Genomic DNA, 15,947 nt, shown 5'->3' on the forward strand with positions numbered 1-15,947 from the left:
CCCATATTACCACTGTCTCTGTCAACAAAAAGGCAAAAGGCCCCCCAAAAAGTCACAAACCACCAACATGAACGCAAAAGCGGACAAAAAGAAGAGTCTCTCGGATGATCAGAAGGTCATTTCTCTGTCAGACTTTGCCAAAGTTGGGATCAAAACGCAGCTTCGTTTGAGTTTCCTCTGAGCATCAGATTTATCTTTACCAGGACCTTGTGAATCGTGCCATTTCCCTCTTCAGAGAAGACGGCTTAGTGTTTAAAACAACACACTGCTCCCCCCTGAGCCACTGCTGACACTGCAGACCTGAGCTTTACCCTAAAAGTGTGTGTGTGTGTGTGTGTATGTGTGTGTGTGCGCGTGTATGTGTTTTACTCCATCCATTCATCCGCTAACTTTTTCCCAGCCAGGTGCCTCTCTCCAACACACCAGCACGACTCTGTCAGAATGAGGGCTTGTGGGTCAGAGGTTGATCATAGCTTGGTTCACAAAGAGGAGGGGTATCTCACAAAAGTGCAGCGTTTGTTTTTCCCATTAGCATTAGCTTGTCACGCTAATGAATAGCGGCACATGTGGCTATGCGATTTAAGAGGGAATCCACTTCAAGGGCCCCTCCGTTCTTGAGCTCAGTCATTTTTCAACAAGGGGAGCTTTGCAGAGTTTAGCGCTACTAGTCTGAATGTTCCTTGTAATTGGTCTGTTTCCACTAATTGTGCGCTCACTATTTTGGTGCTGTGGTCCCATCCAAAGCCAGAAAATGTTAAAAGACCAAGATAAGAACCTGTAAACATACAGTAAAGACTCAGACCTTCACCCCAAAATTCCTAGAATTCTCTGCTAATTCTCCGCAAACACAGCAGAGGACACTCTTGATTAAATATCCAGCTGTTAGCTTCGGGGGAAACACTGTATCAACCAGGAGCAGTAAACTCGACAGGTCAACAGGAATAAAAGTGTTTTCTAACTCTGCTCTGCTGTCGGTCACTAAAAAGCATCAATAAACATGCAGGTTTACTGGCCTCCTGGGTGACTGTAGCCTGGCTGCAGGTAGAGACCTCTGAAACCCAACACTGCAGAGTTTTCCATGCTTACTCAACAGCGAAGACCTTCCTATTGGTTAGAGAAAGGTCAATGCCACGGTAACAACACTGGTGGCTAATACAGCTTCTAAAGTCAGCACAGTACAACGTATTGGATTACATTACCTCAAAATCCCATTTTCTTGAGATCACAAAAGAATATCTATACATAAATAATCTGTCCATGATGTCAACAAGACGTTTTCTTTATGATTTCTGTCAACTCAGCTAGGAAAACAACTTAATAATGTGGCAGTTTGTTTTTGTACATCAGATGCTACAATATTTAGACATTTTAAGTTTATTGTGGTAAACTCTGCCCATCTTGGATAATCTCAAGATGCTTTTTAACGTCTGGTTTAAAGTATTTGGTTGGTTTCCTGTTTTCTAGCCTCTTGTATTTGGATTTGAATTCTTCAGTAAGGAGTTAACTCCAGTACGTGGTAAGAAAAACTAATTTTTTCTTCTCCTGCAGGGTGACCGGGTGTGGTTGCGGGAGGAGGAGCAGTACCTTCCCAGCACGGTGTCCTCATGCTCTGGAGGTGTTGTTGTCTTTGCAACAGACTATGGCCAGGTAAGAAGCAGTAAGGTTACTTTATGTGACCCTTTCTCTGAAACTGATGGTTGAATCTCATCTTTCTATCCTCTTTCAACCCTTTTCAAAGAACGTTTATAAAAACTCCAGAACTTATCCTGCGTTTTGACTTCAGGATCTCAGTAACAGTTTTATTTTATGGGCCATTCTTGTCCCCTACAAAGTCCCTGCTTCTGTTGTAGTATTTTGTGATGGTCTAGAAAGTATTGGGATGGAGTTTTCACATGGGTCCAGACTGTAACAACATGTATACATAATCATTCATGTTCATGTTACATTAGGAGAAAGACATTTCTTTTATTGACATGAAGTGAGGCAACGAAACGGTAACCTGAGTTTATGTGCTAAGTCTAGTAACTTATTGAAGCATAAAACAACCCATCACATGACAAAGAACAACAGGATTCTGTTGTTGTTGTCTTGTCACGTGCCAAACTTGTCCCAAACCATGTGATGTTTTTTTTAAAAATTTCATTATTGGTCTAATTTGCGTAATATTCAGTGCTTCCGATATGGTGAAGTAACAAAAATCAATGCTTTAAAGGAGCTTTTAGTTCACAAATTAGGTCTTTGTTTTAGTTTCTGAGGCTTATATTTCCTCTGACTACCTACTTAGAAGAAAAGGCCTAATATTCTGGCTTTTCCTAAGCTGACCTTACTGTCCCATAGAAGCAAAAATGCCAGGTGAGGTTGACCGTTTGCTCTGCTGACAAGGAAACTCCCCGTTTTTCCCATACCTCTTCTGATGCTGACACATTTTTTTCATGAACACGCAAGAGAGCAAAGGCTTGAAGAGGTCCACTTATAATTTGGGATCAGCTCAAGATGCCGCAAATCCCCTCACGCCATATGGTTCTTCGTTACGTCTTTGATCCATGTGTTGCCACAACAATGGATATGGGCGAGGTGAAGGACACACACTATGGATCTGGGGTCACAGTGGGTTTTATGTATGTTTTGGGTTGGTTATTAAGAATTAACATGAATCAACTTGTCAAGCAGTTTTAGATGCTAGATTTGACCTAGAAAATATTAAACTTTGTAGATGGCTGTGATTTTTCCGCTGTAAGGTGTTAAACTCCACAGATTTGAATTGATTGTAAAGTGTTATGAGGGCACCAAGAAGTGTGTATCTTCACACACTGGGATTCTTTTGCTTTGAAGCTTTGCTTTGAAACTAAACACTTAAGCGCTCACGGGGAAGACAGACAAACCTACCAGCATCATGTCGTGTCACCACACCTTGTAGTAATTTCTATGGCGCGCACACACACACACACACACACACACACACACACACACACACACACACACACACACACACACACACACACACACACACACACACACAGCTGATCTGCCTTGTCAAATCCAACACACTCTGCTATTAGCAGGTTTACGACTCCTTTAGCACATTAAAAAGACACTTTGGATGCAAATGCAAGAGGTGTTGATCATTGCAGCACTTTTAGATAACTCTATAGAGAGAGAGTATGGAAAGCACATTTGGTGTTTGTCAACACAGTTCCACCACTTATGTTCAGGGATCTGACCCTGAGGTGAACAGGCAGCTTAATTTTAGATTGGTATTTCTCTAGAAACAAACTGTTACACCATCAGTGGCTTTAACCAGAGAAAATGCCTAAAGAGCGCAGGATTATTTGGATGATTTCTGCAGCTCTCCATTTAACCAGCTCACTGCGGCAGTTTGTTCTTATTCTATTCCTTCCTGATATATTGACTGATCCACTGACCATATACCATGTGTCCTTGTCTAGTGTTGTACAACTATTTTATTTTATAATGCATCACATAATTTAGGTGACAAATAATTTGCACTTTCTATTAGGCCTGAACGGTTTGGGGAAAAAAACCTATTGGGATTTTTCTGCCAGATATTGGGATTACGATTTGATTTACACATCAAGCAGCACAGAGCAGCAACCGGGCAGGAAGTCGCCTGACGCCATTATCCCACGTTTTCCTCTAGTTTCGTTAGTGGTTGTCGTATTGTGCACGCCCTCTGCCTACTCTGATTGGTGAGTAGGACTGTAACAGGAGGCGCTTGTGACCACATTGGTTAGCAAATCAAGGATGACAACGGAATGAATTTGTAACTGCATGACTGTTTGAAACGGGTCAGATGCGCTGTATAATTAACCTACATTTTAATCACCATCGTCACAATTAGCTAATCGCGTTCTTTCAAATCGCAATGTCGATTTGAAAACAATTAATCGTTCTGCCCTACTTTCTATAGCTGCTTTACAATAAAAGCCTCCCGCTGGTTTGCTGGTGGAAAACCTTTCATGCGAAGCAGCAACAACGGGAATAAAAAAGGAGGGGGACAAGGCTGTCACAGGTGGCCCTGGTCAGCCCTGCTACCAAGCCGGACCACAACAGCACAAAGGCTGTAAGGCTGAAGCTGAAACTCGTGTGATTATGAATCGGCACACCACTATGTGGATCCTGACCCAAAGTGGTGCACGGACTCTTTATGGATGTGCCTTGACATTATATTTTGATATTTTGATTTTGCAGGATTCTGAATGGGTATTATAATGTATAAAAAATATCTGCAAAAACTTTTCTACAAACCTGAAGTAAAGTGAGTTTAGACTACTAACTGCCATCTTTTCTCCAGTTCAATCAAAGCCTTAGAAATCAGGCCAATAACAATGACGTATGTGGAGTGTTTGGGTGCATTTACTCTCCACTGCTCTCCTGTGCTGACAGCTTTAACAAAGACTTCCTGTGTAGCCGGTGAGCAGCAGCAGCAGCAGCAGAGAGGCACTACCAAAAGACGGCCTGTAAATGTTAGCGCTGAGGGATTTAGGGTCATGTTGAGCCAGCGTATTGTCCTGAAGATTTACTGGCAGATTAAGGCATTCTTATCTCCTGGCTCCTACTCCCTCAGAGGTTCTGTTAGACCTGCTGGCCACTGAAGCTAATGACCTCTACACCACAGTTTAGTCTCAACTAGAGGATGTTGATGTTTGCTGTTGTGTAGACAGGCGATGATTTGTGGCTCGATAGGGATGACACACTTTAGTGAAATGGCTGTGCAGTTATTGGACGGATTGTCATGAAATGTGGTTCAGATATTAATGTTCCTCTCAGATGAATTGTAAAACTTTGGATCCCTTAACTTGTTGTGTAGCACCATCATCAAATAAAGTATTTAATAAGTCTAATATTTAGGGGGGGGGGGGTTGTATACAGACTTTGCATTCCCATCAGCCTCAGCTCTGCTAAATCGGAGATGTTATGGGTTTTTTTTGGTTTTTTTATCTAACCAGGTGTGTCTCATTGAGATTAAAATCTCTTTTGCAAGAGAGACCTGGCCAAGAGGCAGCATAAAAAACAAGCCCCTGTGTTGAAGATGGCAGAATACAACTTTATAAACAGTAACACTGACCAATGTTCACCTGTTCCGTATCCTTCAGAGTTGAAACAAACTGTCTATAAGGAATAAAGGCTGTCAGTTTCAACGAGTTCTGAAGAAGGTTCCAAGCAGAAGGTGCAGCAAACATGAAGGCTTTTTTACCTAATTCTGTTCGGACATGGGGGACCAACAAGTGTAGGACGTCCTTTGAACGTAATCCATAATGGCCTTGAGTCCTTGTTAAAAAGATACTCAAATAGGTAGGAGCTAGCAAGAAGTGCCTTTATAGATGAAACACAGACAATGAGCGTACCTTCTTGCATAAAGAGAGAGCCATTTAGCTTTAGCTAACATGCTAAACTATGGTAAACATGGTAAGCTGTATACCTGCTAAACATAAGCATGTTGGCATGCAGATGTTAGCACTTAGCTCAAATAACTGCATAAATACAGCCTCACAGAGCTGCTGGCATGGCTGTAGACTCTTGAAACAAACAGACCTGGAAACAAGTCCTTTGTTCAGATGAAGTTCTGTTGTCTTCTCAAATCCTGTCTATATATATTATTCTTTATTCTTTTAATCATTCTCTCCTCTTTTCTCTCTCTTCTTGTTACTTTTCCTTTTGTCTTTTTACTTCATTGTTTCCCTTCCCTGGTCTCTTTTGTCTCCTCACTTCTTTTTGTCTCTCCTTGTTAAATATATTTCTTCTTTGTCTGTTGTTTTTTTCTTTTTGTTTCCTCTTCTTGATTCTTTAACTTTTGTCTCTTTTTAATACCTTACTCCTCTTACACCTTATTCCTTTTTTGTGTCTAATCATTAAAAAACTGTACTCCTCTTCTTTTTTCTTTCTTTTTCTTGTTTTCCTTTTGACCCCTCTGTTCTATTCTGTGTCTCTATTTCTTTTCTCTTACTTTTTCATTTAGTCTTGTTTCTTTCTGTCTCATCTCTTTTTGCTTTGTCCCATTGAGTCTCTGTTATCTTTTTCTCTCTTCTATTCCCATATTTCCTTTTTGTCTCGTGTCTTTGTCTTTTCTTTTTGTTTACTACTTTTTTTTTTCTCGCCTCCTCTCCTCAATTTAAATTCTGTGGTATTCTTCATTTGCTTTATTTGAATAACTCATAACAGCATTAATCATACATGTGGGTGTTAGTCCAGATGGACTGGAAGGTTTTAATTTGCTCAGCTCAGAGTTGGGATATAAAGGCAGCACACAACTGATCTGTTTAAGAGCTTTGAAAGTATTAGCATTAGCTGCTCGTAATCATTTTTACTCCAAGCAACAAACCTCAGTGAGATGAGTGTCAGATGGAAGGAGCAGCCTTACAGAACCATCCTGTAACACAAAAGTTACAGGTTCAGTCCCTGAAACAGACAGTACATGTACGCTGTGCAAGACTCCAGCTGCTCACTTTGGGAGAGTCATGACAAAGTGTGTTTGTGTGAGCAGGCATGTGTGTGCGCAGTCAAATGTGTGTCTGTCTGTCATGTTGTGTATTAGGAATGTGTATGTGCGTCGTCATCCATGTATTTATACGCATAGGTGTGTTTCTTTGTGTGTGTGCCGTCTGTTGTGTGTAACTGGAGAATGGACGTCACCTGTTCAGCTCCAGAGCAGATGTGGCTCTTTGTGAGGAAAGCCAGTGCTGACCAATCAGAGAAGCACACAACTATAAACCCCGCCCACTTGTGTGTGTTCACACCTATATATTAATCTGTGTGCGTGCATGTAGTTTATATTAACATCACACATTGTTTACGCTGTGTATGCCTCAGTGTGTTGATCGTATTATGTCAAGAAGTGTGTGAGGATCTACTCTAATTTAGTTGCTTGTTCTTGTTCTGAGGGGATGTTCTAATGATGCTGTGAATCAGGACAAATGCAATATTTTTATCCCCAATACTGGTAGGAATTCATTATCAGTAAGTTGTCCATCCTTGAAGATTGCCGTATATTATCTGCATTGCAGCTTTAAGTGGTCTTAAATGTTAGTGAATGTACAATATGTGTGTTTGTACGTGTGAGTCTGTTTGTGGTCAGAGGTCGCAGGGTTTCTCCCATCTTGCTCAGGTTTCAGTGTTTTTGACGGTGCAGACAGTCTCCTCCTACTGAGCTGACTGCAGGACAATGCAGCAGGAGATGAATGGTGATACAAAGAGCAGCTGCTGCTTTTGATGATGGTGGGGTGGGGTGGGGGGGTTACCTGTTCAACCCTCGACAGAAAGAGTGAGGGGGTGAGAGGGCTCAGTTTTCCCACCTAACAACAAAAAATGAACAGTTTCATTCCTTCTCCTCTGACAACTGGTCGCTGCCTTGAAAGTTAGAGTCGTTATTAAATGTTACTGAAGCGATTAGCAGCCTGCAGCCTTTTTGTTCTCTTCTTAAAGAGCTGCTAACATGCCTGAAGGAATTTCGGTCTCTGGTCTAAGGGCTGTTTTTTTTGAGGCAAGGGTACAATTCCAGGGCAACTCAAAACTCTAAGTTGCATAATGTTAGTTCAAGCTAAAAACAAGTGTATACTGTAAGTCAAGTGAATTTATATTGACCAAAATAAAACGTTTTCCTAGAGGACAACCCTCAAAGTGGAGTTTTTATTTTAGATGTCTAGGCTTCCAGAAGTCAAGTCCCGGTTACTTCCCCAGAGACAGTATGAGGTGACCTTCAAGTCTTGGATGGACATGAAACTCTCCTGTTTGAATCAAAAGATATGTGAATCTTTGATAAGAGTTGAACAAAAGATACTTCCAGAACCAACTGTTTAAATTTCAATATACAACTAAGAAAAACAATCCAATTTGGCAAAGATCATCCTACTGTAAATGCTTTGAATTGAAGTAAAGAATGTGGATTAATAAAGACGTTTAACCACTCAACCACTAGCAAATTTACTGACAATTGGTGGTTGATTTCATGAAAACAGTTAAATTAACCTATAAACTAATATTTCAGTGTCAGGACATATGACGGAACGCTACATGGGAAAAAGTACCAGTTTCAGTCTTGAAAATCCTTATTAGTTAAACTCTTCCTCGGTCAGTTATTGTAAGTTTCTCTCGTTAATTTCCCGAACATAAATGTGAATTCGCTTTCCTAATCCACATAAGAACAACGGACTTTGTGTTCCTGGATCAGTCAGGACAGCCTGTTGATCTGAAGATACAGCAGTGACTCCCTCCTCTGCAGTGATGCTGTCTAGTGGCTTTGTTTCACAGAGATTTACTCCAGTTAGCATCTGTCGCTAGGCTTAGCGCCTGGGCCCCACAGCTTTGTTTTCAAGGCATGGACCCTCCTCATCTCTACAAAGACAACTGGACCAATTAGAAACCTAATTAGGCCAAAGCTAAAGAACAACCTGTCCTCTTCTGAGACCTGCTGGGACAGGGACTGTAATGCTAAAAGTACTGTCAATTAGGGTTGTAGTAAAGTAAACCACTTTTTGATGGTCTTGGTCTCGTCTCGGACTCAACCGCCTTTGTACTCGGTCTTGTCTCGGTCTCGGACATTGAGGACTCGGGATTTTATTTCAAGACCATAACTTTGGGAATATCAATAAATTGCTTTTACATTGTCTGATTTGTTAACATCCTAACTTTGATTGGAAGTAAAACTTATTACTTCAAATGCAACCAATAACCCTAAAACATGTTGTTACCCCTAACGACTGTCACCCCTCCCTGCGATGCTTACGTTGATTTCAGCTCTTAGTATTTGTATGTGGGTGTTTTAATGGGAATGTAGATCTTTCAGATCAGTTTGAGAACTACCTATGATCTCGTTCCACATTTTATTGCGTGCCATGCAATGCAGGGAACTGGTCTTGGTCTTGACTCTGTCTTTCCCTCCCTCAGTCTTGGTCTCGACTGCTCTCAGCCCCTAAAAGTCTTGGTCTTGTCTCGGTCTTGATAAACTCTGGTCTTGGTCTTGACTTGGTCTCGGTTTGGGCAGTCTTGACAACACTACTGTCAATGACAATAAAGAGAGGGAGGCAAATAGCGTCCACATTCTGTTTTTCCTGCTTTGGCCCCTCAGTTCCAATGAAGGTGGGAGGAAGAATAGATGAGAGAGGGAGAAGGAGAGTCCATAACTGTGCTGTCACATTATTAAGAGGTAGAACGGATAGGCTTTCGTAAATAAGGCAAATCGTGATGCTACAGCATACAGTGATATTTTAGACAATAGTGAGCATCCAACTTTGTGCCAGCAGATTGTGTTTGTCCTTTTCCTGTTTCAACATGATAATGTCCCCGTGCATAAAGCCAGCTCTATACAGAAATAGTTTTCCCAGTTGTCAACTTGACTGGTATTCCTCAACCTCATATAACACCATGTAAATGATTTGTGATTTTGGGGTGGATGGTTAATCTTACAAAGGTTGGACATTGACGCCACAGTTGTTGTTAGATTTAGGCTACTAAAGTACTCAGTTAAAGGTCCAGTGTGTAAGAATACAGCAGAAATAGAAAATAAAGTGTGTTTTCATTATTGTATAATCACCTCAAAATAAGAATAATTGTTTTCGTTACCTTAGAATGAGCGCTTTATATCTACAGAGATATCCACGGAGAGTCCACCATGTTGCACCACAATCCATTTTTACAGTAGCCCAGAATGGAGAAACCGAACGCTGGCTCTAGTAAACCTTGACCACGTGCTAAGTAAAACAACAAGAAAAATCATTCTTTAGTTGCCAGGAGGAAATATTGTAGGAAAATAGTCCCTTGTCGAGTTGATAAAAAAAACATCAGAGACACATTACTTTTCTAACAAAATGTATTTGCTGTTGTTAATTTGGTGTATATGAACATAAATCATGGGGTAATCAATATACACCTTTTTTTGACTTGACAGAAGAGTATAGTTGAACCAAGTCCGAGTGGAACAGGAATAGATGAAGTGATCGGCCTGACAGCTGACACAAAGGAGAAGCTGTGTTTACAGTAGCTAACTCCAAGACCTCAGGACTGACTGCACATGTCTGACTGTTGACTATACAGTAAAAAGTGTTTACATTAGACACTTCAGTTATCTCCCTGTAACTGTCTACCTGACAGCAAATATAAAACATTTATGTTATGATGACCAGGGAGCCAGAACTTTTATTTTTAGGTCTCTCTGGTATTTTGGTTCAAATGGTCCTTATCACCTGGACAGACCACAGGAGTTATCAACCCATGTGAATGTAGAATTTATTATTGCTGCTGAAAAGATCTGATCACATTTCATCTGTCTGAAAGACGTTTCTGTGACGTTCGGTTTCCCCCGAAGCGTCATTGATACTGGAATGCGAGAAATGAGGCCCAGCAGGGTTCTGGGTGGGAGTTTGTGGTGTTAATGTGTGTTGTGTGGGGGGTCAGATGTGATTGACTCCTCAGACAGAGACTGGCTTTCTTCAGGAAGAGTTGCCCCGAGCCGCTCTGACCCAGTGGGTCAACGACCAGCTACAGACAAAGTTCTGTGTGCCTGCGTGTCTGCGTGTGAGCATGTGTGTTTACATTTCAGATGTTCAGCTAATGGTTAGAGTTATACGTCTTTATGCAATTTAGTTCATGTGTGAAACCAGACTACAGAAGAAACAGACACCCAAAGTGGGAAAAGAAAAAAACAAAATACATCAACAGAGTTTTGGACACAACAGGAGCAATATGTCTTTCATTGGGGTTATCATTTCTTCTTTGTCCCTTACCTGTCACCCATTGCAATGACACAGGGATCACCAGGATCAGCCAGCCTTTGGTATTTAAGTTTAAAGGAGTGAAGATGATGACAAAAGTGATATTTATAAGATGAACACATTTTGGTTTTTCATTGGCCTCCATAAGGCCATACATTTCAAACTGACCTCTTGATTGAAGTCCTACTGCTGAACCCCAATATGAATTTGTAATAATTTGTTATGTAGTGGATGAACAGTTAGCAAAATTTCCTTCGTATTTTGGCTTCATTTTTAAAAGCTCTCTGTGGAGGAGGTGGGAGAATTTGTATCCTGTGTTTATTTCAAATTGTTAATTCTCCGACTAATGATGGGTAGGTATGTGCATTTAGATTTTTGAAGATATTGTCTTCATGTGCATTAACATATTTCTACTTTACAACTTACGTATATTTTTCCTGACTTTACTCTGATCTTTCTTTATGATCAGCGTTTAGTTGAACCTGAGAACCTCAGATGAAAATACACCTGTCAAAAGGGGTCACGAGTAGACATCGCTTTGCATTTAATGCCGAAATGCCGAACCTGTGTGTTTGTGTGTGTTACAGAATATTCTTTGTGCTGTTGCTGTTTGTGGAACCGTAGGCAGGTTATAGGTAACACAGGGAGGGGAATAACAGCAAGCTCGGAAGATGTTTCCTAAAATTAAACATTGTTCACGAGTCCCACACCTGGAGTCCGAGTCAAGTCTGAAGTCTGTTGAGGTTGAGTCTCATGTCGAGTTTGAAGTCACTGTTTGTGCGACTTAAGTGCGACTCGAGTCAGTCTCAACCTCGAGTCCCCATCTTAGCCACAAACGGAGTCGGAAAATGAGATTATCTTCGAGCAACAGAATTCCTCCAAAAAAGTGGAAGAATTGATGTTTGATTTGAAAGATTTGATCTGTTGAACCTCTGTGATGCTGCAGTGACTGATCATTATTTTGAGCAGACCCCCTTCAGTGATCTCAGTGTGTAATCCTGCAGGCTACAGACCTCCTGCAGAGCGATGAGAATTAACCTCAGTGGCTGTTCCTTTTCATGACTGGACTGTCCTGTGGTCTAAGAAGTCAGCTAATGTCGCTCTTTTAGGTAGAGCCTCTGGAGGAAAACCGAGCTGATGTTACTGAGTGACTGTGGAAAGCAGGTTTGAAGAATAGCCTCTTTGTCTAAATGTGGTTTTCCTCAATATCATATTTTTTGAGGAAAACCACATTTATTTATTTGTTCCTCAACGCTTATTGCTGTGACTCTTCATGAAAGTCCAACTGGTACTGTGGCATTTTTTTCCGATTCCGAGTTCTATTCATAATTTCTCTATTTTCTCAACAAACAAAAAACCCCGAAAGGATACGTTTTTATATTTCTCTGTAATCATTAGACACATTTCACAAGATTAACTGTCCGCTTTACTTGAAGCTGATGTTAAAGTTGTGACTTGTGTAAAGTATTTTGACTAGAGTTCGAACTCCTCCTTGTAACTGACCTCAGGCTTTACAGAGGCTTGAAGGCTAAATCTTCTTAAAAGGAGATCTCAAACACACAAAAAGCAGAAAAGGCTGCTTTTTGCTCTTCTGCAACTTAAGTAGTTCAGTGTTTTCTTCTTTATGTTAAACTGGCCAAACATGGAAGACAAGAAGTCACATCCACATACAAAAAGTACATGGGATAATAGATAATTGTGTCTCCGGCTAGATGGCTCAGATTGATATCTGAATAGCAGTTTGCATGTATAAAATGCAAATTAGGAACTACAGGTATGTAAAGCTTGACAGCATGTTGGTTAAGGCATGATAATATTCACTGGGAGTAGTTTTGGTTGGTCAGTCTTGAGAGATGCATTAGTATTAGTAAAGTATAGCTTGTGTGTTTGGCTGCTAAAATGTAAAATGCGTAACAGATTTCAGCTTTGGGTGCATGTACAGCAGCCTGGACTCCTCTCTGGGAGTAACAGTCAGGATGTATGAAACTGGCTGGTGTAAACAGAGCCTCAACATTGAGAGCTTCTTTTTGAAGCCTCTCTGTGGCACTATGAGCCACATTAATATGTAGAGAATCACATCAGACAATCTGCAAATTTCTACACTCATGGTAGAAGAAAACAGACCAAAATGAATTGCAGATACAAGACAAGATGGGTTTTGGCTAAGGCTACTGCCCCATTCAGACAGGATTAATATTACACAGGGAGATGGGTAATAAATATTTCTCCTTCTCCCTAAAAGTAAAAGTCAATGTTCTGACAGCTTTTTAGCCCCTGGCTAATTACAGTTGCTGGCTCTGTAATAGACAGGTTAAGCATTATTTTTAACATAATGATTTACTGTAATTATTTCGCTTATTTAGTTAATGGGGGCTATGTAGAAGAAAGTGAAAAGTACAGACACAGTATGTGGTGGGGACGGGATTAAAATCACTGACCAGCGCAGTTACAGTTCAAATTAAATCTGAATGGGGTTTATGACTAATGTCGAACTAGAAAAATTGGAAACTTTAGGATATTGCCACATGGAACAGACGTAGATTAATTGTGTTTAGGAAAAGTTGACTTAATAAAAAGATAAATGGCAACATGTCATGACACAATATCATAGATGGATGAGATCTATAAAATGGGGAAAGGATCTGAGGATGGAGTGATCTTTGAATCAGTTATCTGATCTGGTTTTGACTTGTCACTGTAGGACAAACAGTACACAAAAGCTGTTCAGCCTTTTCCTCAGACACCGATGATAAGCAGCCTGCTGAAACCCTCATCCAGCTCCTGACCTGTTTTCACCAACCCAGAAGGGTCATATTTACCCCAGCTAGCTGCCATATGTCACCTGTGTGGACGCTGACATGAAATGCAAACTGTGAGGAGTCTTGTTTGTCCAACAAGAAGAGGAGGGTTCTGCATACAGGATACAATTAATGGTACTTAACAAGCAACCAGCCAGAGGAGGCAAGCATGTACTTTTACTCAAGAACAGTACTTTTTGTAGACTTTTTCTCCAGCACATTTCAAAGGGAAATATTGTTCTTTTTACTTCATTACATTTGCCCGATGGATGGAATTTAGTAAATGCATTTAATGTCATCGAGATCAAGATCTCTTTTTCTGATGAGACTTGACAACAAATAACAATTACTGTCGACCACAGACAGACCATTAAAAACCAGTATTCAAGAAGGTACATAAAGCATATAAAATCAGATTCAGATTTCATGTCTAACATTACATAAAAACAGTATAGCTGCTGATGAGTGAGATGAGTTAAAATCTTGCACCTCCAAAATGTAAATATCAGGAAATCTGAAGAACACTGTTTTAGCTCTGGGACTCAACAACTTTTAGACATTATCTAAAGAGAACCTGGAACTTTCTATCCATCAGTTTCATTTTTCCTTTCCTTCCTTCCTAATCTAACAGAAAAATGTACTCTATTCATCTTCGGATTTGTACTTTTCCTTTGGATACTGTTGATACTGCTTTCTAAAATGTGGGTACTGTGTTACTGCTTGTTTGTAAGTAAAGGCTTTGAGTTCTTCTTCCACCACTAAAAGCTGCCTTATTTCAGCTGCACCTACTTTCACTCTTGTATATACATTTCAACCACTCCACTCTCTAACCTCCAGGCTTTCTTCCACACTAAACACTCTTCCGGTAACATGAGATATAATCTGTCAGTCAGGATGTTTCTTGCTATACATCATACAGTTAAACTGTCTGACCAGTCAGTCAAACAGAGAGAGGCTGTCAGCATCAGCAGATCAGGTACCTGACATATGATTCCTGTCAAAGTTTCACCACCTTACAGTATATAACATTCATCTTCCTCTACTGTTGTCGGATGAAAACAACACCAGAACTTCTGCTCAATCATTTCATCTTTTTGCAACAACAAAAAATAGCTGGTACTGATCATTTTTAACATCAAAATATCTGGTAATGTTTAGAGAGAAAAATATAAAGTCACACTGCTGTCTGTCTTAATGTTTTCTGTCTTCATCCAGTTCATTTTCCCAGCTGTTTTCTATCCTGCATCATTATTACTGTGACACAAAAAGGTGTTGCAAATGGTTGTAATGTTTGCTGTGATCTTGGAAGGTTTTTACTCATAGTTCATCTCTGATAAGAGTGTCAGAGCAGTCGATGAGGGGAATTCATTTTGGTAGTTTAGTGACTAGACTTTTAGAGAGAGAATTTTTTTTTTAAAGTGAAAGTTCTTTTTTACATTTATGAAAATCTGCTGTGGTCTGGTGGTCTTGCCTTTATCATACGTCCTGGACCAGCTCACGCAGTCATAAATAAGCCAAACGGAGAGAAAGCTGGATCTATTTATTTTAAGTATAAATCCTCCCTGTAAAGTTCTATATTGTTGAAGTGGGAAAAACACAGTGACAGCCATACAGAAGCATGTGATCCTCTGCCTTACAGCATATCATCTTTGTCATGGTTCACATCTCCATATTTTTTCCATTTTCTGATCCAGGTGTACACCTACAAGCAGAATGCACTCACCCGACAGAAGGTGCAGCCCATGCACCACAGCAGCATCAGAGGGGTGGAGGACATGGCGACCCTCGAGGACCTTCATGATGGCGCTATCATGCACAACCTCTTCCAGCGCTACCAGCAGAGACACATCTATGTAAGTTTCCTACAGGCTAGGCAACACTCGATGACTTTAACACTGATTCAAGATTAACAGATTTTTCTACCCCCCAAAATGTTTGATTTGGTCCATTCGGTTGAGCTGGTGACCCAAAAAGATAAGTAAGAATAGTATAGATAGATAGTAGAAAAAAGTCACTTATATAAAATATATAATATATTTTATAATATATATAGTATAATATATAATATATTTTATATACCCATATATAAAATAAAAATATATCTCTATAAATTAATCCAGAATTTAAAATAAAAAATATCAACATCCACAGACAATAGATACAGTAAATGTCTAAAATAGACCTTTTTGATCGAAGCATTTGTAAAATACAAAGTGGTATGGGGTGTATCAATAGTGATGGAGTGTATTATGCTGTCCACTTGGATATAAATTGTTATCTAAACTTAAGATGTTTTCTCTTAAGAAAATAGGGGAGAATCCTTAAATCGGTGTTAGTTTATCCTCCTCCATTGGCCTCAAAGTGGATATAAGTGTCTGAGATGAAGGACATAAATTCTGTTCTGACCAAATTCTTTTCCCTCTGA

At 40.1% G+C, this 15,947-nt stretch overlaps 1 protein-coding gene across 2 annotated transcripts in view; it reads left to right on the top strand.

Annotated features, from left to right (window-relative positions):
• The window catches only part of myo10 (myosin X), a 128,490-nt gene that overhangs the window by 35,771 nt on the left and 76,772 nt on the right, over positions 1–15,947 (top strand). For both annotated transcript variants that reach the window (XM_046051072.1, XM_046051073.1), the window contains exons 2-3: positions 1,549–1,647; positions 15,217–15,375. In XM_046051072.1, coding sequence (XP_045907028.1) covers positions 1,549–1,647; positions 15,217–15,375 — 258 coding nt within the window. The remainder of the gene's footprint in view (positions 1–1,548; positions 1,648–15,216; positions 15,376–15,947) is intronic.

Source organism: Micropterus dolomieu, linkage group LG06 (assembly GCF_021292245.1).
Source record: "Micropterus dolomieu isolate WLL.071019.BEF.003 ecotype Adirondacks linkage group LG06, ASM2129224v1, whole genome shotgun sequence".
Classification (NCBI taxonomy): domain Eukaryota; kingdom Metazoa; phylum Chordata; class Actinopteri; order Centrarchiformes; family Centrarchidae; genus Micropterus; species Micropterus dolomieu.